The sequence below is a fragment of the Xenopus laevis genome, chromosome 3L (genome assembly GCF_017654675.1).
Source record: "Xenopus laevis strain J_2021 chromosome 3L, Xenopus_laevis_v10.1, whole genome shotgun sequence".
Classification (NCBI taxonomy): Eukaryota; Metazoa; Chordata; class Amphibia; order Anura; family Pipidae; genus Xenopus; species Xenopus laevis.
Window position 1 is genome coordinate 148464657 of NC_054375.1, and position 26373 is coordinate 148491029.

General features: G+C 43.8%; 1 protein-coding gene across 8 annotated transcripts in view; it reads left to right on the forward strand.

Annotated features, from left to right (window-relative positions):
- Nucleotides 1-915: 915 nt before the first annotated feature.
- smarca4.L (SWI/SNF related, matrix associated, actin dependent regulator of chromatin, subfamily a, member 4 L homeolog) overlaps nucleotides 916-26373 on the forward strand; it is a 40838-nt gene continuing 15380 nt past the window's right edge. For 2 of the 8 annotated variants that reach the window (XM_018242033.2, XM_018242038.2), the window contains exons 1-21: nucleotides 916-1072; nucleotides 7034-7272; nucleotides 7357-7489; nucleotides 10607-10981; nucleotides 11177-11284; nucleotides 11435-11693; nucleotides 11842-11968; nucleotides 12655-12828; nucleotides 13040-13213; nucleotides 13333-13500; nucleotides 13631-13681; nucleotides 13819-13949; nucleotides 14043-14100; nucleotides 14234-14355; nucleotides 15057-15207; nucleotides 18016-18179; nucleotides 18719-18785; nucleotides 20404-20514; nucleotides 20600-20842; nucleotides 23177-23290; nucleotides 23437-23544. In XM_018242033.2, coding sequence (XP_018097522.1) covers nucleotides 7066-7272; nucleotides 7357-7489; nucleotides 10607-10981; nucleotides 11177-11284; nucleotides 11435-11693; nucleotides 11842-11968; nucleotides 12655-12828; nucleotides 13040-13213; nucleotides 13333-13500; nucleotides 13631-13681; nucleotides 13819-13949; nucleotides 14043-14100; nucleotides 14234-14355; nucleotides 15057-15207; nucleotides 18016-18179; nucleotides 18719-18785; nucleotides 20404-20514; nucleotides 20600-20842; nucleotides 23177-23290; nucleotides 23437-23544 — 3045 coding nt within the window. In that variant the 5' untranslated portion in view covers nucleotides 916-1072; nucleotides 7034-7065. Of the gene's footprint in view, nucleotides 1073-1120; nucleotides 1232-4557; nucleotides 4587-7033; nucleotides 7273-7356; nucleotides 7490-10606; nucleotides 10982-11176; nucleotides 11285-11434; nucleotides 11694-11841; nucleotides 11969-12654; nucleotides 12829-13039; nucleotides 13214-13332; nucleotides 13501-13630; nucleotides 13682-13818; nucleotides 13950-14042; nucleotides 14101-14233; nucleotides 14356-15056; nucleotides 15208-18015; nucleotides 18180-18718; nucleotides 18786-20403; nucleotides 20515-20599; nucleotides 20843-23176; nucleotides 23291-23436; nucleotides 23545-26373 lie in introns of those variants that run through there. The other 6 variants (XM_018242037.2, XM_018242039.2, XM_018242034.2 and 3 more) reach the window with 5 other exon arrangements.

Genomic DNA, 26373 nt, shown 5'->3' on the forward strand with positions numbered 1-26373 from the left:
AGTCCCTATTTTCTCTGCACGGAACAGCCAGAAAAAGAAACAAAGTTTCTAAGTTAATTGGCTTTTGGCAGACAACTCAGAACAGCTAACAGGTCAACTAAGATACTTTGTAACAATTTTGAGATAAGCAAATAAGTAATTGTAACAATATAAGATAACAGGTCCCTTGGGGAAAGTTAGACTCACAGCTTAAAGGACAAAATTGTAATAACTGAAAAAAACACAGAAACATGTTCAAACTTTCATAACATTCCAAATTTTGTAAAATGAACATGGTAATTAGGGGGTGTGGTCACAAGATGGGCGTGGTCGCTACAGTAAACACGGTAAATTTTTTTGTCCCTCTTTTTATTTCCAAAATGTTGGGAGGTATGTGATTCATCAGTGATAATCTGAGTTTAGTGATTGTTTATGTCATGACAAAACGTGTGTATAAAATAAATAATGTTCCTTCTTTTGAATAATATGAGGATATTAGAAGTCACCTCAGAGTTCCATGTCCTGTATAAAAACACTCAGCCGGTGCTTCTATGACTCACAGTATCCAGGTATATAATAATAGGACGTTCTTTATTCTACATAGTCTACAGTAGGAGGTGAGTTATTCACTATTTATGTAACTGTCTGTGTGTAGAGTAATATGTCCTTTCCTCCTTTATCCTCATTCCCTGCATATAAATACTGTTCTTGTTACTATATAACGATGTCAGCCCGCTATAATCAATTGCTAAAACAAAAAACAGCCACATATTCTAAGCACAGAACATTCTCAAGGAAAAGATGCGGAAAATGACTGAAAATAGAGATCATGAGAACTGGGGGGGGGGGTTGCCCTTATCAAACATGTCAGTCCTTTCCACTGATGTCTCCATGGCAACGCACTGCTCCCGAGCAGAGCCCTAATCTAGTCAATCAAGACAACGTATTGACGTAACGCGCATGCGGCGTGCTAGGCTGCTGAAAGAAAGAGGGAGGGTGAACAGAGAAATTGAGCCGAGGTAGCGGCGGGAACGACCCGGTGTTCCCGGCAATAGTTGGCAAGAGACGGCAGAAGGATCCGGGGGCAAGTTAGGTAAGACATGGGGCGGCTGAGGCGCTTGTTCTGTTGCCTTTTGTGTTGCTGATAACCGGCGGGAGGAGCCGGGACATCTATTGAATGAAGTGGGCGGGGAATGGGAGGTCCAGAAGGGACAAAGGGGCCTGATAGCAGCGAGGAGCAGAATGTATTGGGGTGAGTGGGGAGGGGAAGAGACTTCCTTGTGTTCTTGGTAGTAGGATACAGGGGCCAGTGAGTGAGTGGGAGGAGGATACAGGGGCCACTGAGTGGGAGGAGGATACAGGGGCCAGTGAGTGAGTGGGAGGAGGATACAGGGGCCAGTGAGTGAGTGGGAGGAGGATACAGGGGCCAGTGAGTGAGTGGGAGGAGGATACAGGGGCCAGTGAGTGGGAGGAGGATACAGGGGCCAGTGAGTGGGAGGAGGATACAGGGGCCAGTGAGTGGGAGGAGGATACAGGGGCCAGTGAGTGAGTGGAGGAGGATACAGGGGCCAGTGAGTGAGTGGGAGGAGGATACAGGGGCCAGTGAGTGAGTGGGAGGAGGATACAGGGGCCAGTGAGTGGAGGGGATACAGGGGCCAGTGAGTGGGAGGAGGATACAGGGGCCAGTGAGTGAGTGGGAGGAGGATACAGGGGCCAGTGAGTGGGAGGAGGATACAGGGGCCAGTGAGTGGGAGGAGGATACAGGGGCCAGTGAGTGGGAGTGCAGGGGAGGGAGGAGGATACAGGGGCCAGTGAGTGGGAGGAGGATACAGGGGCCAGTGAGTGGGAGGTGGATACAGGGGCCAGTGAGTGGGAGGAGGATACAGGGGCCAGTGAGTGGGAGGTGGATACAGGGGCCAGTGAGTGGGAGGAGGATACAGGGACCAGTGAGTGAGTGGGAGGAGGATACAGGGGCCAGTGAGTGAGTGGGAGGAGGATACAGGGGCCAGTGAGTGGGAGGAGGATACAGGGACCAGTGAGTAGGAAGATGATACAGGGGCAGTGAATGAGTGAGTGGGAGGAGAATACAGGGGCCAGTGAGTGGCAGGAGGATACAGGGGCCAGTGAGTGAGTGGGCGGAGGATACACGAAAAGCCCTGGACCAATGGAAATTAATACTGGATTAGTCACTATAGGATATGACTAGCTCACTAAGTGTGTAGACTGCAGCGTGTCCTCCCAACTGCCCAGACTAGAGAAGCATGGATGTAGCATCTGGCGATCTGAGCTTTTTTCTAATATAGTGTGGCCCCCTTAACCCATCTGGCCTAAAGCTGGCCATAGACGCACAGATCCTATCGTACAAATCGAGGATTTGTAGGATTTTCTGATGGTGTGTGGTGAGTGCCGACTTCTTTCATCCGGCGGAGATCGGTCGTTTGGTCGATCGGACAGGTTTGATTTTGACCCGACCGATCCCGTCAGAGCCCATTGCATATCGTAATCGGTTCGTACGGCCGTACCACCGATATAGCCATGCTCGTTAATGGCATATCGGGGAAAGATCCGCTTGCTTGCTGATGTCGCCAAACGAGCGGATCTTTGCGTCTATGGCCACGTTTAGGCTAGTCCTGTCTTGGACTAATTTTGGGCCCCTTATGTGAGGCAGCACCTCGGTTATGAACTTAACTGTTCGGTTGGTCCATTCTACCCCGGGAGTGCATATAAAAGGTCACTTTTATTTATAGAGATTCAGTCATATTGTTTGCTCTGATACAGCAGTCAGTGGAATGCCTTTTAGCAGCAGCATCTCATTGGGGTAGCAGTCATTTTTGTTTTTCAGGGCACCACTGCTTTTGTGGCATTATGGGGGTGTCCTGTCTATTTATAATGTGTTTTCCTCTGTACAGGGAGCCCATTGGGTATTGTTACATTGACAGCCCAACACCCCATTGCATTGCTAACCACTCTGCAATACTGCCCTATTCAGGACTGTACTTTCTCCCCTACAGGCAGTCACCTATAGTTATGTATTCACAACTATTTGGCATTTCTATACTGTAAGGTTTGAGCTAGAGCAAGCGGCATGGCAGTTAGTCCTACTGGTGCAGTTGTATGATTGAATACATACATCAGCTCCATACAAAGCTGGGAATCACATGTTCCTTTAATGTTCACTGTACAGAGAGAGCAAAGGCTTCTGAAGCTTCCCAGTCCTATATAACTAGAGCAGGGACATTAGACTGTATTAATATGAAGGGCTGAATACTTTATTTTTTTTTTTCATGGCTTGGAAGTCTAACGCACGTTGCTCTTTGTCTGCCGCGGCGTCGATAAAAACCATCAATAATTAATGCTCTGCCTTTGAAGCCGCTTTTGTTATTCCCCCCCCCCCCGTGTGCGTTTTTCACCTGCCGATTAGGGAAAAGAGCAGCTTGTTCCAGAGAACGCCCGCATCTCTCCATAAGGAAACAGTCTGTTTTATCTCTTCATCTGCCCTCATTTCATATATTTAGTGCACAGTAAATGGGCTGAGCACCAGGGCCGGCCTGGTAATTAACACGCACACAGTCATTTCACTTAGGAGAGCGCTATGCCTATGATCTGCTTATTCATTAAAGGGGAACTGTCCCCAGTATATTAAAAAAATGACGTGCTAGATATTGAATTCTTAAGGGTGGTGGCACACGCTGCAACTTGGGGACATTAGTCGCCCAGTGACAAATCACCTCTTCTTGGGCCACTAACCTCTCCACAATGCCTTCCCGCCGGTTAGAATGTGAATCGCTGATGGGATGGCACTCGGATCGCTTTTTTTCCCCCGAAATTGTCTAATGAGGAAACTTTGGGCGACTTCGGAAAGCCGAAGCGATCATCCGAAGCGAAGTGCCATCCCCCCATCGATTCACATTCTAGCCGGCAGGAAGGCATTTCGTGAGATTAAGGGATACTGTCATGGGAAAAATTTTTTTTTTAAAATGAATCAGTTAATAGTGCTACTCCAGCAGAATTCTGCACTGAATCCATTTCTCAAAAGAGCAAATAGATTTTTTTATATTCAATTTTAAAATCTGACATGGGGCTATACATTTTGTCGATTTCCCAGCTGCCTCCAGTCATGTGATTTGTGCATGCACTTTAGGAGAGAAATGCTTTCTGGCAGGCTGCTGTTTTTCCTTCTCAATGTAACTGAATGTGTCTCAGTGGGACATTGGTTTTTACTATTGAGTGTTGTTCTTAGATCTACCAGGCAGCTGTTATCTTGTGTTAGGGAGCTGCTATCTGGTTACCTTCCCATTGTTCTTTTGTTTGGCTGCTGGGGGGGAAAGGGAGGGGTGATAGCACTCCAACTTGCAGTACAGCAGTAAAGAGTGATTGAAGTTTATCAGAGCACAAGTCACATGACTTGGGGCAGCTGTGAAACTGACAATAAGCGGGCAGCCATGGGTTCACTGCTGCTGTAACTTGTTCTTAGATGTTTATTGAATAAAACTTCATTTTTTAAATTTTACTGAATTCTCACGGTGCTCCGCCTTTTTTGTTCTTGGAATTCTTGTGACCGTGTGGGATGGCGGCTAGCAGTGCAGCACGTTTGAATTCAGCGTCCGGTAAGTGCTCCCACTAAAATATATCTTTTTCTTTGCTCAAGAATATCCCTGTATTTAGCACCATCTTTCCCTCGACTCAGACCAGTTTCCCAGTCCCTGCTGCTGAAAAACATCCCACAGCAAGTTGCCGCCACCACCATGTTTCACTGTGGCGATTGTGTTCTTGGGGTGGTGGGATGTGTTGGGTTTGCACTGGACACAGCATTTTCCTTGGTGGCTGAAAAGTTAAATTTTAGTCTCATCTGACATTTGGGGAGTCACCCACATGCCTTTTGGCAAACTCAAAACGTGCCTTCTTATTTTTAATTTTAAAGGGATACTGTCATGGGAAAACATGTTTTTTTTCCAAACGCAAACGCATGTTTTTTTCAAAACGCAAAGTGCAGAATTCTGCACTGAAATCTATCTTTCAAAAGAGCAAACAGATTTTTTTATATTCAATTTTGAAATCTGACATGGGGCTAGACATATTGTCAATTTCCCATCTGCCTCAAGTCATGTGACTTGTGGTCTGATAAACTTCAGTCACTCTTTACTGCTGTATTGCAAGTTGGAGTGATATCACCCCCCCCCCCAGCAGCCAAACAACAGAATAATGGGAAGGTAACCAGATAACAGCTCCCTAACACAAGATAACAGCTGCCTGGTAGATCTAAAAACAACACTCAATAGTAAAAACCAAGTCCCACTGAGATTGATTCAGTTACATTATGTAGCTGTCCAATTTATATCGTATAGAGGGCCGGAATTTTTCTAATCTACATGGTGGAGGGCCGATAATGGAAGCCAGTTTTAGCCACTTCCTGTTTTTAGACCACACCCACTTTAAACCACACCCATTTTACCACAAGACCATGCCGACATTAATCGCACACCAAAAAACCAGATGGTTAGTGCTCACTGCAGGGATCAGGGCCGGAACTAGGGGTAGGCAGAGTAGGCGGCTGGCTAGGACGCCATCATTGAGGGGCGCACTTTTAATGGGGTTTTTTTTTCTTCATTTTTTCGAGCGTTTATTTAATAATTTGTCTCGGTAATCATGGTCACTCAGTCGGGTGGAATCTGCCTCCTTCACCTTCTCCCTCTTGCCAGCAAGTAATAGTAATAATAGGTGGTAGAAGAAATAACAGCCTGCCAGAAAGTAGTTCCATCCCAAAGTGCAGGCACAAGTCACATGACATGGGGCAGCTGGGAAACTGACTATATGTCTAGCCCCATGTCAGATTTCAAAATTGAATATAAAAAAAATCTGTTTGCTCTTTTGAGAATTGGATTTCAGTGCAGAATTCTGCTGGAGCACAGCTTAACTTTTTTGAGTAATTAAGTAATGGCTTTTTTTCTGTCCACTCTTAAATAAAGCCCAGCTCTATGGACTGCTTATTGTGGTCCTATGGGCAGATACTCCAGTCTCTGTTGTGGAACTCTGCAACTTCTTCAGGGTTACATTTGGTCTCTGTGGCGCCTCTCTGATTAATGCCCCGCTTGCCCGTCTGTGAGTTTTGGTGGGTGGCCCTGTCTTAGCAGGTTTGTTGTGGTACCATGTTAGAGAAGATCATGTGACACTTAGATTGCACACAGTTGGACTTCATTTCACTAATTATGTGACTTTAGAAGGTAATTGGTTGCACCAGGATTTTTTTAGGGGCTTCGTGGCAAAGGGGGTGAATACATATGCACATGCCAATTTTCAGTTTTTTTAAATTCTTTTTTTAATATATTTTTTTTTTTCACTTCACCAACTTGGACTTTTTTGTGCAGATCCATCACATAAAACCTTTAACTTACAGGTTGGAATGTAACAAAATAGGTAAAAAGCCAAGGGGGTGAATACTTTTGCAATGTAGTGTAAATTGATACATTTAGTTGATACATTTCTTATCTCTGTCCCTGCTGAGCAGAATCCCTGAGTTTCATTACAGGCAGCTGTTAGAATTGATACAATAGTTACTAATACTCCAGAGATGCTGCTGAGAAATGTATCAACTAAATGTTGTAAAATTGTAACAGTTCAGAATCTGCACCTGAATTACTGAGCTGTCAGACTCAAACACCAGAGACGGGGACATTAAAATTTAAACTTGGATTTTGGAAAAACAGTAAAAAATGTAATTGAAAACATTTCTGAAGAACAATCTGAAAACAACTGGACTGAAAATGTGTTTGGAATGTGAACATCCCCTTTAACTGGGTAGACCGTAAGAAGTGTGACCAAACCCTTCCGACCTGACCCTGTCTGAAGTAATCTGTCCCAGAGATGAGACCCCGCTGGGCTGTAATATTCAATATCCCATGAAAGACTACAGTTCAGGAGGCGCCTTCTGAGTAACTGTAACAAGGCATCCCATAAATATTCTTTGAACATTAATACAAAGGTACACACTGCTTGAAGAAATGCTCATGGCTTGTTGCTTGCAGCATTTAATGTAAAACATGTACTTCCTTCACAGGTTTGCAGTGACTGGATCTTCTCTCTGCTGTGATGTCTACCCCAGACCCTCCAATGGGGGGCACTCCCCGGCCTGTTCCTTCTCCTGGGCCAGGGCCTTCTCCTGGAGCTATGCTTGGCCCCAGTCCAGGACCCTCTCCTGGCTCCGCACACAGCATGATGGGACCAAGCCCTGGGCCACCTATTCCCCCACAGGGGCCTGCTGGGTACCCACCTGAAAATATGCACCAGATGCATAAGGTGAGTAAGCCACTGTATATGAAAAATGTTTTACTGATGTTGTAGAGCTTAGTCTGATCTACTGTAATATTCTTGTCCTGACAGCCAATGGATTCCATGCATGACAAAGCAATGCCTGAAGACCCCCGTTACAATCAGATGAAGGGTATGGGCATGAGACCCGGGGGTCACTCTGGGATGGGGCCTCCACCTAGTCCTATGGACCAGCACTCCCAAGGTATGTGCAGCCTGGTACCACAAAAGCCCTTATGATTTGAATCTAGTTTTGGCGCACGTCACAAAGCAATGAGATCCAGCAAACCTTTCTCTTCCCTAGATTGGAGGAGACTGGCACCATGGGAATGTAGATACTGCAGCTGGAGAAAGGACACTAAACGTTTAAAAGTGACTCCTCCTCCTGCCCAGGGCTACATGCCTGCTTCCCTCGTCTTTGGTTTCTTTTTAGTGTCCTCAGAAGGACTATAGGTGACACAGGGAGCATAGGGTTAGATCTACTGGCCACAGCCCTGTCACCACAGGGCCACACATTTTATTCAGCGCCCCAAAGCCCTAGGACATCATGATCCTGCTGATTTGCCTTTCTCCAGCCTTCCCGCTCTATTGAGGCTTCATATGCACAGGCTCCCACTCCTGGAGGGCCACCACTTTTTTGACTCCCTGGAGGTCCGCACTGGAGAATTCCCCCTCTTCACACATATTTTGAGGGGCAGCTCCAAGTAAGTTGCTACCTTTCGGGGGGTATTCCACACCGCTTCTCCACAATGCCATCCTGAAGCCCAAGCACTCAGGATCCTGGCAGCCACATCCAGCATGGAAGGATCCACAGACCGCTTAAGGGCACAAAGGCACCCTTGGCAGATAAGCGACTACGCACTCTGCCTGTTTCCTTACCCTCACTCCCCTCAGATTATTGCCACAGTAGACAACACAGAGGAGACCTCCCTTTCCAGAGCAACCAGCTCAGTTACTCCCTTGGTTTCCTATTTTGCATGCGCCCTTTGCAAAAAAAATTCCAGGTGGCCTCAGCTGAACCCTGTTGTACTTCCTGCAAATCTCCTCAATCCAACCCTGTTCTTGGTCTGCCTGATTCAACCATGCCTCCCAGCTCCATGGTAGCTCTGGCAAGTCAGATGAGCTTGGACCATTGACCATTGACTATGTATTTGCACGTGGTCTCTCCCTTTCCCTAGCGGGATTGCAGAACCTGGCCAGCATTCCAGAGACTCTGGACAGAGTCCTTGAATAGTTTTATGATCTGTGGGTGCTTCAACTGATCTCAAAGGGTTACCTGATCTAATTCCAAGCCATTCCTCCCAACAGATTCTTTGCCGCCCGGCTCAGTGATCCAGTGCCCTCTTATCCGTCATTCAGGAGTTATCTTTTTAGGGAGTCGACGAACCGGTACCTCCTATGTACACAGGCTGAGGCTTTTATTCCAACTTGATTGTGGTACCAAAGCGAGACTGATCCTATCTCCCAGTATTAGACCAGATTCTTTGCAGGTGCCATTTCAAGATGGGAGTCTATCCAGTCATGCCTGTGTTGAATATAAAGGGCGCATATCTGCATCTGCCCATGCATCAAACCATCATTATTTCTTTTGTTTTTTCATCTCTGGCAACCATTGGCAGTTCGTTGCTCTGCCATCCAGCCTCTCCTCTGCCGCTTGAATCTTCACCGCATTGGTGCATCTCATGATACAGGGGATCAAAGTGATCCCCTATCTAGACGACTTATTGAGGGCATCATCCGAGCCTGTGGTCATCATCCACACAAACTTGATGGCGGTAGCATATGTGAACCACCAGGGCGGTACGGGCAGCTCAGAAGGAGGCAGAACAAATTCTAAACTGGGCGGAGCACAAAGTGAAGGCCATATCAGCAGTCCACATCACAGGAGTGCAGAATTGGCAAGCAGACTTCCGTAGTCGAGAAAAGCTAGATCAGGGGGAATGGAGCCTCCACCCCCAGTGAAGAGACGGGGTCTTCCACAAGTGGACCTCATGGCCTCATGTTACTACCACAAGCAAAATTTTTGGCGAGAAGCGAAGACCTACTGGCACTAGAGGCAAATGCTCTGGCACCCTCATGGCACCAGTTGTATGTGTTCCTACCTCTGTTCCTTCTCCCCAGAGTCCTAAAGAAGATCAGGCAGGAAGGGACAAGGACCTTCCTAGTGTGCCCCATACTGGCAAAGGTGCCCGTGGTTTGCTGACATTTCCATGGCAGCAGACGCACCTCTCCGACTACCTCTCTGTGATGACGGTCTCTCTCAAGGACCAATCATCCACCTGAACTTACTAAGTCTGACTTTAACAGCGTGGCTCTTCGTACTGGCCAAGAATGGTATTCCAGAGGAGGCCTTTCCCACCATGCTGCAAGCCCACAAGCCTGTCTCGGCCAAGAGATACCATAGGGTATGGCACACCTTCATTATCTGGTATGAGTCTTAGAATAGGGACACTCAAGCAAGGGACTCATCGTCTCCTTCCTGAAGGAGGGGTTGGTCAAGAGACTGGCCCTTCGCCGACCCTGTAAACTGTTCTAAATTGATTCATTTAGTTGATACATTTCTTATCTTTGTCCCTGATGGGCAAAATATCTGAGTTTCATTAAAGACAGTTGTTAGAATTGATACAATAGTTACTAATATTCCACAGATGCTGCTGAGAAATGGATCGACTATATGTTGTAAAATTGTAACAGTTCAGAGCCTGCACCTGAATTACTGAGCTGCCAGACTCAAACACCAGATACAGGGACATTCAACTTTAGATTTTGGAAAAACAGTAAAAAATGGAAAGTAATTGAAAAAAGTATTTCTGGGGAACAACCTGAAAACTGAAAACTGTTTGGAAGGTGAACAAGCCCTTTAATTTGTAAGGTGGTCTTTTTGCTAGCAATTATTTCAGCAAGTAGTAGGAATTGGCGGCTTTATCTTGCAGGTCCCTCTTCTCGATCTTTCGTCCTCACAAGGACATCCTTTGATCGGTTCTGGACTTCTCACCAAAGGTGGCTACTGAGTTGCACATGAACCAGCACTTAGTTGATCCCTGATTCTGTCCGGAGTCACGTCATCCCTAGGAGCAGAGACTCCATGATCTGGACGTGGTTAGGTCAGCTAACAACTGAAGACAACAGAAGCAGGCAGAAAATGTAGCCCTTGGCAGGCGGAGGAGGAGTAGGTTTTAACCTTTTAGTGTCCTTTCTCCAGAGGTAGGATCTACATCTTCATGGTGCCTGTGTTCCCCAATGTAGGAGAAAAGAGAGTGACTATAAAAAAATCCATCTTTCCTGAATAGCCTGTAATAACAATGTCTCTCCTCTCTTGCAGGATACCCATCTCCTTTGGGCAACTCTGAGCATGTGTCCAGCCCTGTACCCTCTAATGGTCCTCCATCTGGTCCTCCAATGCCTTCAGGGCCATCAGCAGTGACAATGGAGAACTCTGACCCACAGCAGCAGGCGAGCCGAAGTCCTACTCCCTTCAACCAGAACCAGCTGCACCAGTTACGGGCTCAGATAATGGCTTACAAAATGCTGGCCAGGGGGCAACCTTTACCCGACCACCTTCAGATGGCAGTGCAAGGAAAAAGACCCATGCCTGGGATACAACAACAGATGCCAACACTACCTCCACCTGCTGCTTCAGGAACCGGCACTGGTCCTGCTCCAGGTCCAGTGCCCCCTAATTACAACAGACCTCATGGTAAGGTCCTGGTGGTGTGAGGGATTGCATTAAATGGGCATCGACTTTGGCTCTAGTATTGTCACCTGCTACACATGAAAAATAAATGCTGATTATTTTAAAAGTATTTAAGGCTTTTTACTTTTGCTTGACCATCAAGTCAGTCTAGTGAAGTGTAATATATTTTGCTGATTTTATACCAGTTCTAATATTTAGTTCTACTAGGAATGGCTGGTCCTACTATGCCACCTCCTGGCCCATCAGGAGCTCCTCCTGGAATGCCTGGCCACCCTGTTGGTGCTCCACCTAAGCCTTGGCCTGAAGGTACATCTTTTAATTGGCTGAATCCGTTTGGCAAGCTTTTATGGTAGCTTGTGTTGGTACTTGTGATGTACCAGTATGTAGTGCAACACAATTTTATTCCATAGGTGTATAAAGGGGTATTCTGTACAGACATCTTTCTCACACTTACAGGTCCCTTGGCTAATGCAGCTGCTCCTGCCGCTGCTCCCCAGAAGCTAATTCCTCCACAGCCTACAGGCCGCCCTTCCCCTGCTCCTCCTGCTGTGCCTCCTGCTGCCTCCCCAGTAATGCCACCACAAACACAGTCTCCAGGCCAGCCTGCTCAGCCTCCTCCCATAGTACAGTTTCACCCAAAGCCCAACCGTATCACTCCCATACAGAAACCCCGAGGCCTGGATCCTGTGGAGGTGCTACAGGAAAGGGAGTACAGGTGAGATCTTCTTTAAATGCAAAACATTCTCACAGATGTGACTCAATCAAATAATCATCATGTAATAATATACATGACAGACATTACTCTGGCGCTTATATGGTTTATAGGATCCTCCTATGATAAGTGACATGGTTTGTCTTTGTAGACTGCAGGCGAGAATTGCACACAGGATCCAGGAACTGGAAAATCTTCCTGGTTCTTTGCCTGGTGACCTAAGGACCAAAGCTACCATAGAGCTGAAAGCTTTAAGGCTCCTCAATTTTCAGAGACAAGTAAGTTCTTCCCTTGTATTGTAGCTGCATTGGTGACACGTATTCTCCTTTGAAACTAGTGTTGTTATCATTTTAAACCGAATATAAAAGGGGTAAACGTAATGTTTGGTATGATGCAGAGGAATATTTTGAGACAGTTACATAGTAACATAGAAAGTTAGCTTTAAAAAATACACACATCCATCAAGTTCAACCTTTTACGGTAACTCTATTTTAACTTGCCTAACTGCTAGTTGATCCAAAGGAAGCCTCTCCAATTTGTCTCATAGGGGAAAAAATAAATTTCTGACTCCAAAATTACAATCAGACTAGTCCCTGGATCAACTTGTACTATGAGCTATCTCCCATATCCCTGTATTCCCTCACTTGCTAAACACCATCCAACCCCTTCTTATACCCATCTAATGTATCAGCCTGTACCACTGATTCAGGGAGACAATTCCACATCTTCACAGCTCTCAAATTGCACTTTGCCCAGTTTAACCTAGCAGCCAGACAGTGGTGTGAATGAGAAACTGGACAATAAATGAAAGAGGGCCTGAATAAAAAGATAATTAAAAGAAACAATAAAACTGTAGCTTCTCTGAGCAATGGGATTTTTTTTGACTGTCTGGGTCAGTGACCCCTCTTGAAAATTGGAACGCAAACACTTCTAAAAAAGTGGTTTTATATTGTGTCCTATTTAGCTGCGGCAAGAAGTGGTGGTCTGCATGCGGAGGGACACTGCCCTCGAGACTGCCCTAAATGCAAAGGCCTACAAACGCAGCAAGCGGCAGTCCTTGCGCGAAGCACGTATCACAGAAAAACTGGAAAAGCAGCAGAAGATTGAACAGGAGCGCAAGAGGAGGCAAAAGCACCAGGTATGGAAAGGAATTAAGGCAGTTTCATGTCAAGCTGTGAAAGCTCCAGGAGAAGGTTTTGGACCCTTATTGTGGGGCTAAACCTGCGATGGTGAAGATCTAACTTTATCTCGAATCATCTGGTTTATACAATATGTGACTGTGTAAGCCAGACGCTTCTAATAACTCCTGTATCTTATACCGACCAAATTCTATTATTTTCATGTTTTAGGAGTATCTAAACAGCATCCTCCAACATGCCAAGGACTTCAAGGAATTCCATCGTTCAGTCACAGGGAAGATCCAAAAACTGACAAAGGCTGTATCCACTTACCACGCCAACACAGAAAGAGAACAGAAGAAGGAGAATGAAAGAATCGAGAAGGAGAGAATGCGCAGGCTCATGGTTAGTACTTGCCCAAAAGCTTCATGTACCTTATTTAAATATGTCTCTGTGTTTAGGTTCTTCTATGCATTTATTTTCTTGCAAAGCAGTATTTTAATACATTTTGTAATGTCTTTTAGGCTGAGGATGAAGAGGGCTATAGGAAGCTGATCGATCAGAAGAAAGACAAGCGTCTGGCCTACCTCCTGCAACAGACAGACGAGTATGTAGGAAATCTGACAGAATTGGTGCGACAACACAAGGCGGTCCAAGCCCTCAAAGAGAAGAAGAGAAGGAAAAAGAAAAAGGTGGGATAATCCCTTGTTTGTCTAATCCAATGATGCCAAATTGCCTTGACATGTCACTGCCCCTAAGAGAAAGGTAGGGGAGCAAAGTGAAATGTACATTGGTAAACAAGTTCTTTTTCCCCACCTCCAGGTGCAAGAGAGTGCAGAAGGACAGCAGCCTACACTTGGACCAGATGGAGAGGTGAGCAGAAAATATAGCAATGGAGAGCTTGGCGAGAGAGAGAGAATAGAAAGAGGAAAATGTGATCGTCGCTCTCTGTTATCCTGTTCCAGTGAAGATTTGCCTTCAACTAACTGGTATTTCTGTGCGTATCTTAGCCACTGGATGAGACCAGCCAGATGAGCGACCTCCCAGTCAAACTGATCCATGTGGATAGTGGAAAGATCTTGATTGGCGCTGATGCACCAAAGGCTGGACAGCTGGATGCGTGGCTTGAAATGAACCCTGGGTACGTTTTGAGGCTTGGGGAAAAGCATAATGCTTGAGCCATGGAATTTTATTGGGCAATCTAAGCTTCTAACAATGACTTTGCCATGAATAGGTATGAAGTTGCACCACGGTCTGATAGCGAGGAGAGTGGATCAGAAGAGGAAGAAGAGGTAAATTGTATTTGTGGAAGGGGAAGGGCCAGCTTAGTTAGATGTATATTGCCTTCATTGTCTATAGCTTCAGGAATATGGGGCTTTAAAGAGTATAACGGTTTGTTATACCTTTGATACTTTTATTTCGCAGGAAGAAGAGGAGGAGCAACAGCAGCCTTCTGTCCCTACCCTGCTGCCTGTGGATGAGGGCAAAAAAATCACTGACCCAGACAGTGACGATGTGTCTGAGGTTCATGCACGAGCAATAATAGCGTGAGTATCTGGGAGGGTTAGAGGAATTGCATTATATTTATTATATGTTTAATTGCCAGGCTTCCCTAGCTGCCATGCACTGATTTAAATAAGGGATTGGAATATGAATAGGAGAGGCCTAAATAGAAAGACGAGTAATAAAAAGTAGCAATAACAATACATTTGTAGCCATACAGAGCATTTGTTTTTAGATGACCCCCACTTGAAAGATGGAAATAGTTAGAAAAAGAAGGCAAATAATTCAAAAACTATGAAACAAGGAAGGCCAATTGAAAAATTGCTTAGAATTAGCCATTCTATAACATGCTAAAAGTAAACTTAAAAGTGAACCATCCCTTTAAAGCTGTCCATACGTGGTGCTGACATTTTCCCTCCAATAACCCAACTGCCATCTGATCAGCCTGTGCAGGAGACTTAAACTATTGCCTTTCCTATGAGTATATGATCCAGACTTCTTCAGGTATATTTGGGTTGGGTATAAAATCTCATAACTAAGGACTACGTACCAAGTCATCTGTGGGACCTGAAACCAAATGACTACTCTCTTCTCAAGCGGCTTGGAAAATTACAATTATTTTCTTTGGAATATATCCACCATATTAAAATGGTACATAGTAGATAAGGTAGAGCCAAGAACTGCTGGATTAAAGGAAAAATCTGTGATGGCAAGTGACACGATGTACTTGTATGTTTCCTCCCAGTAATGCCCGCCAGGATGTGGATGATGAGTACGGTATACCACAGACCCCAATCTGTGGCCTCCAGTCTTACTATGCAGTGGCGCACGCAGTAAGTGAGAAGGTGGAGAAGCAGTCAACCCTGTTAGTGAATGGTATCCTGAAACAGTATCAGGTGAGTGATGCCTACACCGCACCTTGGTTTTATGGTGTTGGGTATTATAATGCAGGCTTGTTTCCTAGAAAAGAAAAGATGGGGATCAAAATTCAATTTGTAAACTGAGCAATAATTCAACAATCTATAAGCCTGAAATTACCAAAAGAGTATCTCCACAGCCACACAGGCACATTAAGCAAAATACTATATACAAAAGGGATTTATGGTCTTTGAACCTGCTAGATGATGATCAAATATTTAAAATCAGTATGTATATAAATAAAAAGGCAATGTTTATTAACCACCGTGCCAATAAATCACAGTACATATAAAAACACTTAAAAACTAAATAATGCTGTTATGTAAAAGAAGGGGCCCCTCCTATATTAATTGTATCACTCTATACCATAATACAAACATTTAAATTAGGGATGCACCGAATCCACTATTTTGGATTCGGCCAACCCCCGAATCCTTCGTGAAAGATTCGGCTGAATACCAAACCGAATCTGAACCCTAATTTGCAAATGTAAATTAGGGGTGGGAAGGGGAAAACATTTTTTACTTCCTTGTTTTCTGACAAAAAGTCATGCAATTTCTCTCCCCGTCCCTAATATGCATATGCAAATTCGGGTTCGGCTGGGCAGAAGGAAGAATCCTGCTGAAAAAGGCAGAATCCCGAACCGAATCCTGGATTCGGTGCATCTTTAATTTAAATGTACTATGATGCAGTGAAAGAACGCAAGATTGTAAAGTCAGCAATAATAATGTCGGAATCCCAACGTATGTCTGTAAATTCAAACTGCGGATAGTATCCAATGCTGCTGGGGTTATAGAGAGAACCTATAAATTACAAAGTCCTGAGCGTTCCTGGATATATTAACTCCCTGTAGTTATCCGGTTTCCTGACAAAAAGAAGATCCGGTGTACCGAGTTGGAATGAACAGGATTTGTGAGGCGACTGAAAAGTACTAGTGAAGATAGCACTAGATTCTGTGATATTTAGTGGAGAAAAGGCAATAACCGCAGCATGCTGTATTGATTAAGCAGTTAGTCCGCCATGAGTTAATTAGTGGAAGCAGCAGCTGTTTTTCATTGTATCAAAATATAGTACGAGTTGTATACCTCTATGAATGAGCCAAGTTTAAAGGAGAAGGAAAGCCTAAAATTAAGTAAGCTTTATCAGAAAGGTCTATATAAATACACCAGTAAACCCTCAAAGTAATGCTCCTCTGAGTCCTCTATCAAAAGAAACAGCACATTTCTTTCCTTCTATTGTGTACTCATGGGCTTCTGTATCAGACTTCCTGTTTTCAGCTTAAACCTCCAGGGCTAGGTCTTGAGCATGCTCAATTTGCTCCCCTCCTCTCCTCCCTGCTGTAATCTGAGCTCAGAGCTGTAAATAAGCAGGGAGAGAATCAGGCAGGAAGTGATGTCACACCAAGCTTATATGGCAGCTTCTATCCTAAACAAACAGAGACAGTGTCTAGAGCTGTTTACTCAGGTATGGTAAAGCATTCTGCAGAATAAATATAACATTCTGGCTTGCTCTATTGTAGCTAATATGTTGGCAATAAACTGTCTTGGAGCTTTCCTTCTCCTTTAACAACATATATGTGCCATCTTCTTGGGATTAATTAATATGACACTGAGCTGTATCGCCGTTCCACTTAAGATTCCATATGAAGGTGCTGAAGTCATGCTGTCCGATACATAATACTGCTCCATCAAGCCTCACTACTGTGTGCAATCACTGTCGCCGTGTTCATCCTAAATCCGTCTGGAACTCGGGGAGAGGGGGTCCCCTTGTTACACTCCCAGCATGTAACCTCGACAGCTGTTTCGCCGCACAGCACAGCTTTGTCAAGCTAGGGATCACTACAATTGGCCACCATGTTACTATAGCATAAGTCAAAACTCAGATTTTTAAAGCCTCTAGAAATCCAGTGATCTCTCAGTACAACACAAGCTTATTATGATGTGGCTTCTGAAAATGTAGTATAGAGTATAATCGGCACAGCACTGTCTTATCAGACTCACAGAATGCACCAATGCACTCGAGAAGAAAATCCGTAACAGAATGGGTGAGGCCTTCTGTCAGATAACAAGATTGCAGAGCACTACAGTGTGTTTAAAGGGATACTGTCATGGGAAAACGTTTATTTCAAAACGCATCAGTTAATAGTGCTGCTCTAGTAGACTTAGGCACTGAATCCGTTTTTCAAAAGAGCGAATTGACTTTCTTATATTTAAATTTGAAAGACGACATGGGGCTAGACATATTGTCCATTTCCCAGGTGCCTCCAGTCATGTGACTTGTGCTCTGATAAACTTCGGTCACTCTCTACTACTGAGCTCTGGAGTGATATCACCCCCATTCCTTCTCCCCCAGCAGCCTAGAGTAACCAGATAACAGCTCCCTGGTAGAACAGCACCTGCAACCCCCATTCAGTTAAGGAGTAGGAGAAACAACAGCCTGCCAGAAAGCAGTTCCATCCTAAAGTGCTGGCTCTTTCTGAAAGCACATGACCAGGCAAAATGACCTGAGATGCACCTACACACCAATATTACAACTTAAAAAATACACTTGTTGGGTTAGGAATTAAATTTTCTATTGTAGAGTTAATTATTTCCAGTGTAAATTAGGAATAAAAACGACACCATAAAAATCATGACCTAATCCCTTTAAAGTTACGGATCATTTAGTGAGGAGGATGATTAACGTCCGCTTGTTCGGTGTGAAAACGTAGTGGCTATATTGGTTTCTATATGTCAGATCCATGTTTCTTTCACACTGTTTTTTTTAATTTTTTTTTCCCCTTTCAGATTAAGGGCCTGGAGTGGCTGGTCTCACTTTACAACAATAACCTGAATGGGATCCTTGCCGATGAGATGGGTCTGGGAAAGACTATTCAGACCATTGCTCTGATTACATACCTCATGGAACACAAGCGCATCAACGGGCCCTTCCTCATCATTGTGCCATTGTCGTAAGTGTCCTATACCTATTTTAAGATTTTAATTTAAACTAGAGTGTGCCAATTTCATCTTCTCTGCACTTGTGTGTTTATACTGACTCTTGTCAGCATCACCTCATTAAATATACAAGTATGGGACCTGTTATCCAGAATGCCCACGACCTGGGGTTTTCCGGATAATGGATCTTTCCGTAATTTGTATCTTCATACCTTAAGTCTACTAGAAAATCATGAAAACATTAAATATATCCAATAGGCTGGTTTTTCTTCCAATAAGAATTAATTATAAGGATCAAGTACAAGCTACTGTTTTATTATTTCAGAGAAAAAAGGAAATAATTTTTAAAAATTTGGATAAAATGAAGTCTATGGGAGATGGCCTTTCTGTAATTCTGAGCTTTCTGGATAACTGATCCCATCACCGTATTTGAAATGCTGGGTTTAAACTCCTTTGAGATCAATAGTTTCTAGTGCTGCAGAGAAGGAATCGTGTATTTACACACAGACTCTGCTGCCATAACTTTATATTTTTGTTTACATTTTTTTTTCAGGACTTTATCCAACTGGGTTTATGAGTTTGACAAGTGGGGTCCGTCAGTGGTGAAAGTCTCCTACAAGGTAAAAAATAATTAATGAAAAAGGAGGGTGCAAACAGCCAATTAATGGCATGACCAAATAATGAAAAAAGAATTAAAGTATCATAAATAATGAAAAGATACTCACAGTTCCCCCTAGTCTGTGGGTGCGTGTATATATTGCCAAAACAAAATTGAGATTTTTTTCAAAAACAATAGAGCATAGGGAAGGTATGGCACACACAGGGAGCACAGGACAGGCAGAGTATGGCACCCACAAACCAGACCCATGTTAACACAAGAACTTTTAAGACTATATACACATTAATGGTGGCATCACACCAAAAAACCAAATGGTTGGTGCTCACTGCAGGGATATCACTCATATGTGAAACAAGATTATTAAGTCATAATAAACTGCAACTAAACCCCCGAAATTAAAAATTGCCTAATAAATGGAAACATAATTCTAAGTAATTTTCTAAAAGAAAACATAATTCTAAGCAACTTTCTAATATACATTTATTAAAATTTTTTTAGTGCTTTTAAAGTTATTTGTAAAAACAATTGCTATTGAAAGTAACATTTGCTCAGCTCCTGGTTGTTTTTTAAACAATGCTGCAAAAGTCTTGGTTCCCCAGCAAAGACATGTCTTGTTAATCAGCTTCCGTGTCTTACATTGTATCAACAGTCTGAGCCATCAGGGCAGAGAATAGAAAGGTACAAACACTGCTTTCAATAGCAAAACTTGTAGAAATATCTTAAAAACCGTAGAAAACGTGTAATGGATGTATATTGGAAAGTTGCTTAGAATTGTTTTCTTTTATTAGATACAGTAGCATAAAGCTGGCAGAGTATGGCACCCACAGGGAGCATAGCGAAGGCAGGGTATAGTGCAGACAGAGTATGACACACACATGGAGCATAGGACAGACAGAGTATGGCACACACAGGGGGCATAGGGAAGGCAGAGTATGGCACACACAGGGAGCATAGGGAAGGCAGAGTATGGCACACACAGGGAGCATAGGGAAGGCAGAGTATGGCACACACAGGAGCATAGGGAAGGCAGAGTATGGCACACACAGGAGCATAGGGAAGGCAGAGTATGACACACACAGGGAGCATAGGGAAGGCAGAATACAGCAGGAGACGGAGAAATTTATCAGGCGCCTCCAGCAATTTGTATGAGGTGTCGACACTTTCACGTTAGTGGTGTGAACAATAGAGGTGTTACAGGTGTGAACAATACAGGGGATTACAGCCCGATTGAGGAGTAAACAATTCTGGGGTTGGTTAATGTCAGTCACAGCAGGCAGACTTTCATGTTGGAGGCAATTCGGGGGGGGGGCTCCAGTTGGACATCACTGATTTAAAGTATCCAACTCGCTCAAAGGGTTATAAGTAGCAGAACAAACTGCCAGCAAGGGTAGTAACAAGCAGCATGACCAGATGATCCTTTGCCAGCAATATTCCTGCTCTTGTCTGGCGCTAAATCATTCCTCCATATATAAAATCTAAAAACAAAGTTGTACAGACTTTATGCTAGAAAACAATATAAAGGACATATATAACATAGGCATAGATTATTATAGTTAGGGACATATTTGGATGATTCTCCGTGTCTTCTAGCAATTCATGAATGTATTTTTCTTTTATAGGGCTCTCCTATTGCTCGCCGTGCTTTTGTTCCCACACTTCGCAGTGGGAAATTCAACGTCCTCCTCACTACATACGAGTACATTATTAAAGATAAGCACATGCTAGCCAAGGTAATTTGCCAGCTCATTGTACAGACGACGTGAGACAAACCTCTGCCCTGGCATTTACCCGAGTGCTCTTTCTTCTCCCCTGCAGATCCGCTGGAAATACATGATTGTGGATGAAGGCCATCGAATGAAGAACCATCACTGCAAACTTACACAGGTCTTGAACACACACTACGTAGCCCCCCGGCGCTTGCTTCTCACTGGTACCCCACTGCAGAACAAGCTTCCCGAGCTCTGGGCTCTTCTCAACTTCCTTCTCCCAACCATATTCAAGAGCTGCAGCACTTTTGAGCAGTGGTTTAATGCCCCCTTTGCAATGACTGGAGAGAAGGTATGGTCACTGGCTCTATATACGTGTGACTTTGGCTTTTTTCCCCTCTGTTATTTATGTGTGCGTCTTTCCTCTTTTAATATAATTTTTTGGTAGACTTTGAGCTTAGTTTAACATTTGCATTTGATAGGGAGACACTTGTGCTCCATAATGGGCGCACAAGTTATGGATTTATGCTTTAATCCAGGTTCTAGGAAAAAATAGGTGCTGAGGTAGCTCCTTAAGAAAACCTCTCAATTTGTCTTGTCAGCTGGTCCAGCCAAGCTTTAAATTGCAGCTTATTGACCATTCTATAGACAAACACTTAAAGGGCACCAATCATGACCAAAATCATTTACTAAGTAAATACACTATGTGAAAGTTCAAGAAATCTGATTTTTAAAGCAGTTAGAATTGTTTGTATAATGTAAATGATCAGCTCACTATTCCTTCTGCAAGATCTCCCCTATCTCCCCTGCAGTTCTAGCTGAGAAAGCCATCTTGGATTTCACTGGCTCCTCCTACCTATATCTTCCCAGCCAACTGTAGCTCTGAAATCTCGCACATGCTCAGTTGAAATTCCTTGTTGCTTATCAACCCTTCTAAGCTATTTTCAAATCAGCCAAACCTGTGTGTTAGCTGCTGTTCAGTAGTGCTGCCACCTGCTGGAAGTTACTGTGTGCCCTTCATTTGCATAATGACTTTACCAGCAGGGGACAAGATAGGGAAATCTCCTCATACTTCTAGTGGAGGAGTTTACTTAAACAAGGAATTCTGGGTAGAATACTCAAAGCAGTGTTACAATCTGAGCACGCTCCTGAAATTTGCATATTAGAGTCTCTGTTATAGTCTCAATATGGCCTCCCTCAGTGAAAGAACCCATTTGACAAAGTAAGGGATTTTTTTAAAACCTGCAGTTTTTTCAAAAAACTATATATGTGGTTTGATTAAACGTGTTTAGCTTGTACTCGTCAGATTGTTAATATGTCTTTGATTTTGGCTGTGATAGGTGCCCTTTAAAGCTGGCCATAGACGCAAAGATCCGATCGTACGAATCAACGTACGATCGGACTTTCCCATCTCCCGACCCTCCACTAACCATTCAGATCAAAGTCTTTACCATTCCGATCAAATAAGAACAGATCACCCAATGTTCTGCCCCTGACAGCAATCGTACGATACTTATGTCTGACAACACTAGTGACAGTCTCCCTCTGAAAATCGTACGATCGGCAATACACGCAGAGATATTATCGGCAGGCGACAGAAATTTTCTAACCTGTCCGATCGACCAAACGACCGATCTCCGACGGACGAAAAATGTCGGGACTCTCCACACATGGTCCGAAAATCGTACGAATCCACGATTCGTACGATCGGATCTTTGCGTCTATGGCCAGCTTAAGGAATTGTTCAGTATAAAAATAAAAACTAGGTAAATCGATAGAATAGAATAAAAACAAAAATGTTTTCAATATAGTTAGTTAGCCAAAAATGTAACAGTTTAGTGTAAAAATAAACACTAGATGGGCTGATATCACTCCAACTTGCAGTAAAGAGTGACTAAAGTTTATCAGAGCACAAGTCACATGACTGAGAGCAGCTGGGAAACTGACAAAATGTCTAGCCCCATGTCAGATTTCAAAATTAAATATAAAAATATCTGTTTGCTCTTTTGAGAAACGGATTTCAGTGCAGAATTCTGATCCCAGGATCCCTTTAAAGGATCACTTCCTGCCTGAGTCTCTCCCTGCTCAGATTATAGCAGGGATGGGAGGAGGGAGGGAGGGAGGAGCAAACTGAGCATACTCACGCCCTAGTCCTGGAGGTTTAAGATGAAAACAGGAAGTCTGATACAGAAGCCCATGAGTACACAATAGAAGGAAAGAAATGCTGTGTTTCTTTTGACAGGACTCAGAGCAACATAACTTTGTGGATTAACTGGTGTATTTATATAGACCTTTCTGATAAATCTTACTTAATTTTAGCCTTTCCTTCTCCTTTAAAGCCTCCCTGATCCCATATATCACAGGCTCGCTGGGAAATCTCATTAGATGAGATCGGTTTTGTTAATGCAGCCCCCTGCTGACAGTTCTTCACAAGCCTCTTATGAGATCGCTGACCTGTTCATATTATCTACCTCATTCCCCCATCATCTGGTGGCTGCTTGTTTTTGTAGCATTGCCAATAAGTGGATCTTGGCGTGCCTGAGAACCTTTGCAGAAGCCCTTGATTTCCCTGGTTAGTCTAAGGGTACATTTTGTTTGGCTGAAGAGCTGTCTCTTTATCTCTGGTGTAGAGAGGCACTGGCAGTAAGATACATCAATGATATTTGGTATGTTTTCTATTTTCCAGGTGGATCTAAATGAGGAAGAAACAATTCTTATTATCCGCCGTCTCCATAAAGTCCTTCGTCCCTTCTTGCTACGTAGGCTTAAAAAAGAAGTGGAAGCTCAGCTGCCAGAAAAGGTAATGTGTTTATTCTTTAACTCTTCTTTTCATTGAAGAATTGCTTGGCTAATTGTCTATTGATTCCTCGTATGGAAGGTGTTTCTAAGCTTTTTCCATTGTCAAGCCTGTCACGTAGTAATGTTGTACTTGTGTCTTTTCCTTAGGTGGAATATGTTATCAAGTGCGACATGTCTGCGTTACAGCGTGTTCTGTACAGACACATGCAAGGCAAAGGGGTGCTGCTCACAGATGGGTCTGAGAAGGATAAAAAGGTACCGTCCATGCTTTCTGCTCCGTTTAATTCTTTGGAACTAGGGATATGCGGCCAGATTGTTGGCAGGACTATTAGACTGTTATTCATCTTAGTGCTGCACATACTGGAGGAAAATATATTTTAAAGGAAAACTATACCCCCCCAAAACAATGTAGGTCTCTATAAAAAGATATTGCATAAAACAGCTCATATGTAAAACCCTGCTTCATGTAAATAAACAATTTTCATAATAATATACTTTTCTAGTAGTATGTGCCATTTGGTAATCATAAATAGAAAATTGCCATTTTAAAAAATAAGGGCCGCCCCCTGGGATTGTAGGATTCCCTGTACTCACAAACAAACCAACAAACCATACATGTTAGGTCACATGAGCCAATTAACAGACAGAGTTGTGTCTTTTGCTTCCACACTTCTTCCTGTTACAGTTAGAGCTGCAGTATTTCTGGTCAGGTGATCTCTTCCTGTTACAGTTAGAGCTGCAGTATTTCTGGTCAGGTGATCTCTTCCTGTGACAGTTAGAGCTGCAGTATTTCTGGTCAGGTGATCTCTTCCTGTTACAGTTAGAGCTGCAGTATTTCTGGTCAGGTGATCTCTGAGGCAGCACACAGACCATCACTAAATAGTGGCTCAAGGGAGGAGATGTAAAAGGGCAATATTTACTTAAATATATATTCCAGTTTGGCAAGATTCTTTAATATGCCACTTAATATGATATGAACTATCTGTTGCTTAAGTGTTCATTTTGGGGGTATAGTTTTCCTTTAAAGGGATTCTGTCATGATTTTTATGAGGTCGTTTTTATTTCTAATTTACACTGTTTACACTGCAAATAATTCTCTCTACAATATAAAATTTCATTCCTGAACCAGCAAGTGTATTTTTTTAGTTGTAATATTGGTGTGTAGGCGCCATTTCTCTAGACCGGCCCACCCTGTCAGTGCAGACGCTATGGGGTTAAGTATCCACCTCCGGAGACAGGACAGAAGAAGAGAAGACTTCGGCTCCACCCTCCTCATATGCTGCTCCTGTTCCCCCTCAGTTTTTTTCTTTTGTCATGCTGTCAAGTTAGGACAGTGACTATTTTTCTCTCTTATTTATTATTACTTCAGTCAGGATTCTGTTATCTACGATTGTTTTCTTAATGCTGTACAAGGCACCAGTAGGGTTGCCACCCGGCCGGTATTTTACTGGCCTAGCCGGTAAAATACCTGCCAAGGCCGGGGCCGGTATTACAAATTTACCGGCAATGTAATTGCCGGTAAATTTGTAATACGATCAAAAGGAGCCCTCAGCCTGCCCCCAATCCCCTGCAACTTACCTTTTCTTTTGCCTCTTCTATCGTCCGTTGTGTCCGTGGTGTGGCCCGCCCCTTTTGACGTCACGTCCCACCCCTTTTGACGTCACGTCCCACCCCTTTGAGGCCCTGCCCCCCAGCAGCCGGTAATTTTTTTTATAAAAGGTGGCAACCCTAGGCACCAGATTTTTTTCCCGTAGGTATCACAGTGGACCTTGCAGCCCATACACCCTCCACAGGACAAGCGGGCTAAATTGAAATATACTACTGTGTTCCCACTTTGCAATTTAATTTAGAAACCAACTCCTCAGAGTCAAACAAGGTCAGTGATCAGGATAGTGACCTAGAACCAGGAGAACTTTCAGTCAGTGAAATCTCCTCCGTTGATTCGGACAACAAACATCAATACCGTTCGATTGCAGGCCCAGACACAGCCAAATGTCTATTAAGAGAAATGCTAGCCACACTAGAATTTAAAGATGAGGCTACAGCTACCTTAAAGGACTATAGAGTCTTTGGAGTTCAACCCAAGAAATCTAGGTCCTATATTTTCCTTTTCCTATATTCAAGTTAGTGTCTCAGCTAATTGAAAATGAATGGTCAAAACCAGATCATCGTATCACACTAACTCAATGTTTGCTTAGTACATATCCTATTCCAGAGGAACAACAAAAGGCTTGGGACAAGGCCCCCAAAGTAGATTCGGCGGTCGCACGCACCACACTACCAACAGAGGAAGCCGCATTCAAGGAGCCTATGGACAAAAAGATGTAGGTATCCCTTAGAAGGGCATACAGGCATGCACAGCAATCCTCCGACCAGCGGTAGCATCCACAGGTTTGGCACGCACGGACAGATTCTGGTGCCTAGAGTTATTAAAGAACCCTGCATCACCAGAGGATATACAGGAGGAACTACAACGCCTTAGTTCAGCATTGGCATTCTTATCAGACGCAGCCATGAATATGGTGTGGCTGGCAGCCAAAACCAGTGTCGACAATATAGTTGCCAGAAGGGCCCTATGGTTACGCCAATGGTCAGGAGACACTGCATCCAAGACAAAATTAATCAATCTCCGTTTTACAGTCAAAACACTTTTTGGTCCTGATCTAAAACAGATCACAACGGAGGTTACGGGAGGCAAGAGCACCTTTTTGCCATCAGGCAAGAAACCTAGGTCAGAACAACCAAGTAGATCATACAATAGACAATGGAATCCTCAAGGGCGCACCTTTCGATCCTTATCAATATACCTCGTTCCACTCTGCACAGGTGGAGACCCCAAAAAGGGTAGACCATCCTGGTCCAACCAACAGAAACAGAAAACCAGGTCCTCCCAAGTCCACCTTAGCCTGACTCGCACAGAACAAGCCCATAGGGGGTAGGCCCCTATATTTACTATATGGCAAAGCCCACTTACAAGACAACTGGGTACTCTCCATCATCAACAAATGGTACAGAATACCTTTCGACAGACTACCCACTCGCACATTCCGAAGGTTAACTCCAAAAAATTCAAACTATGAGCTC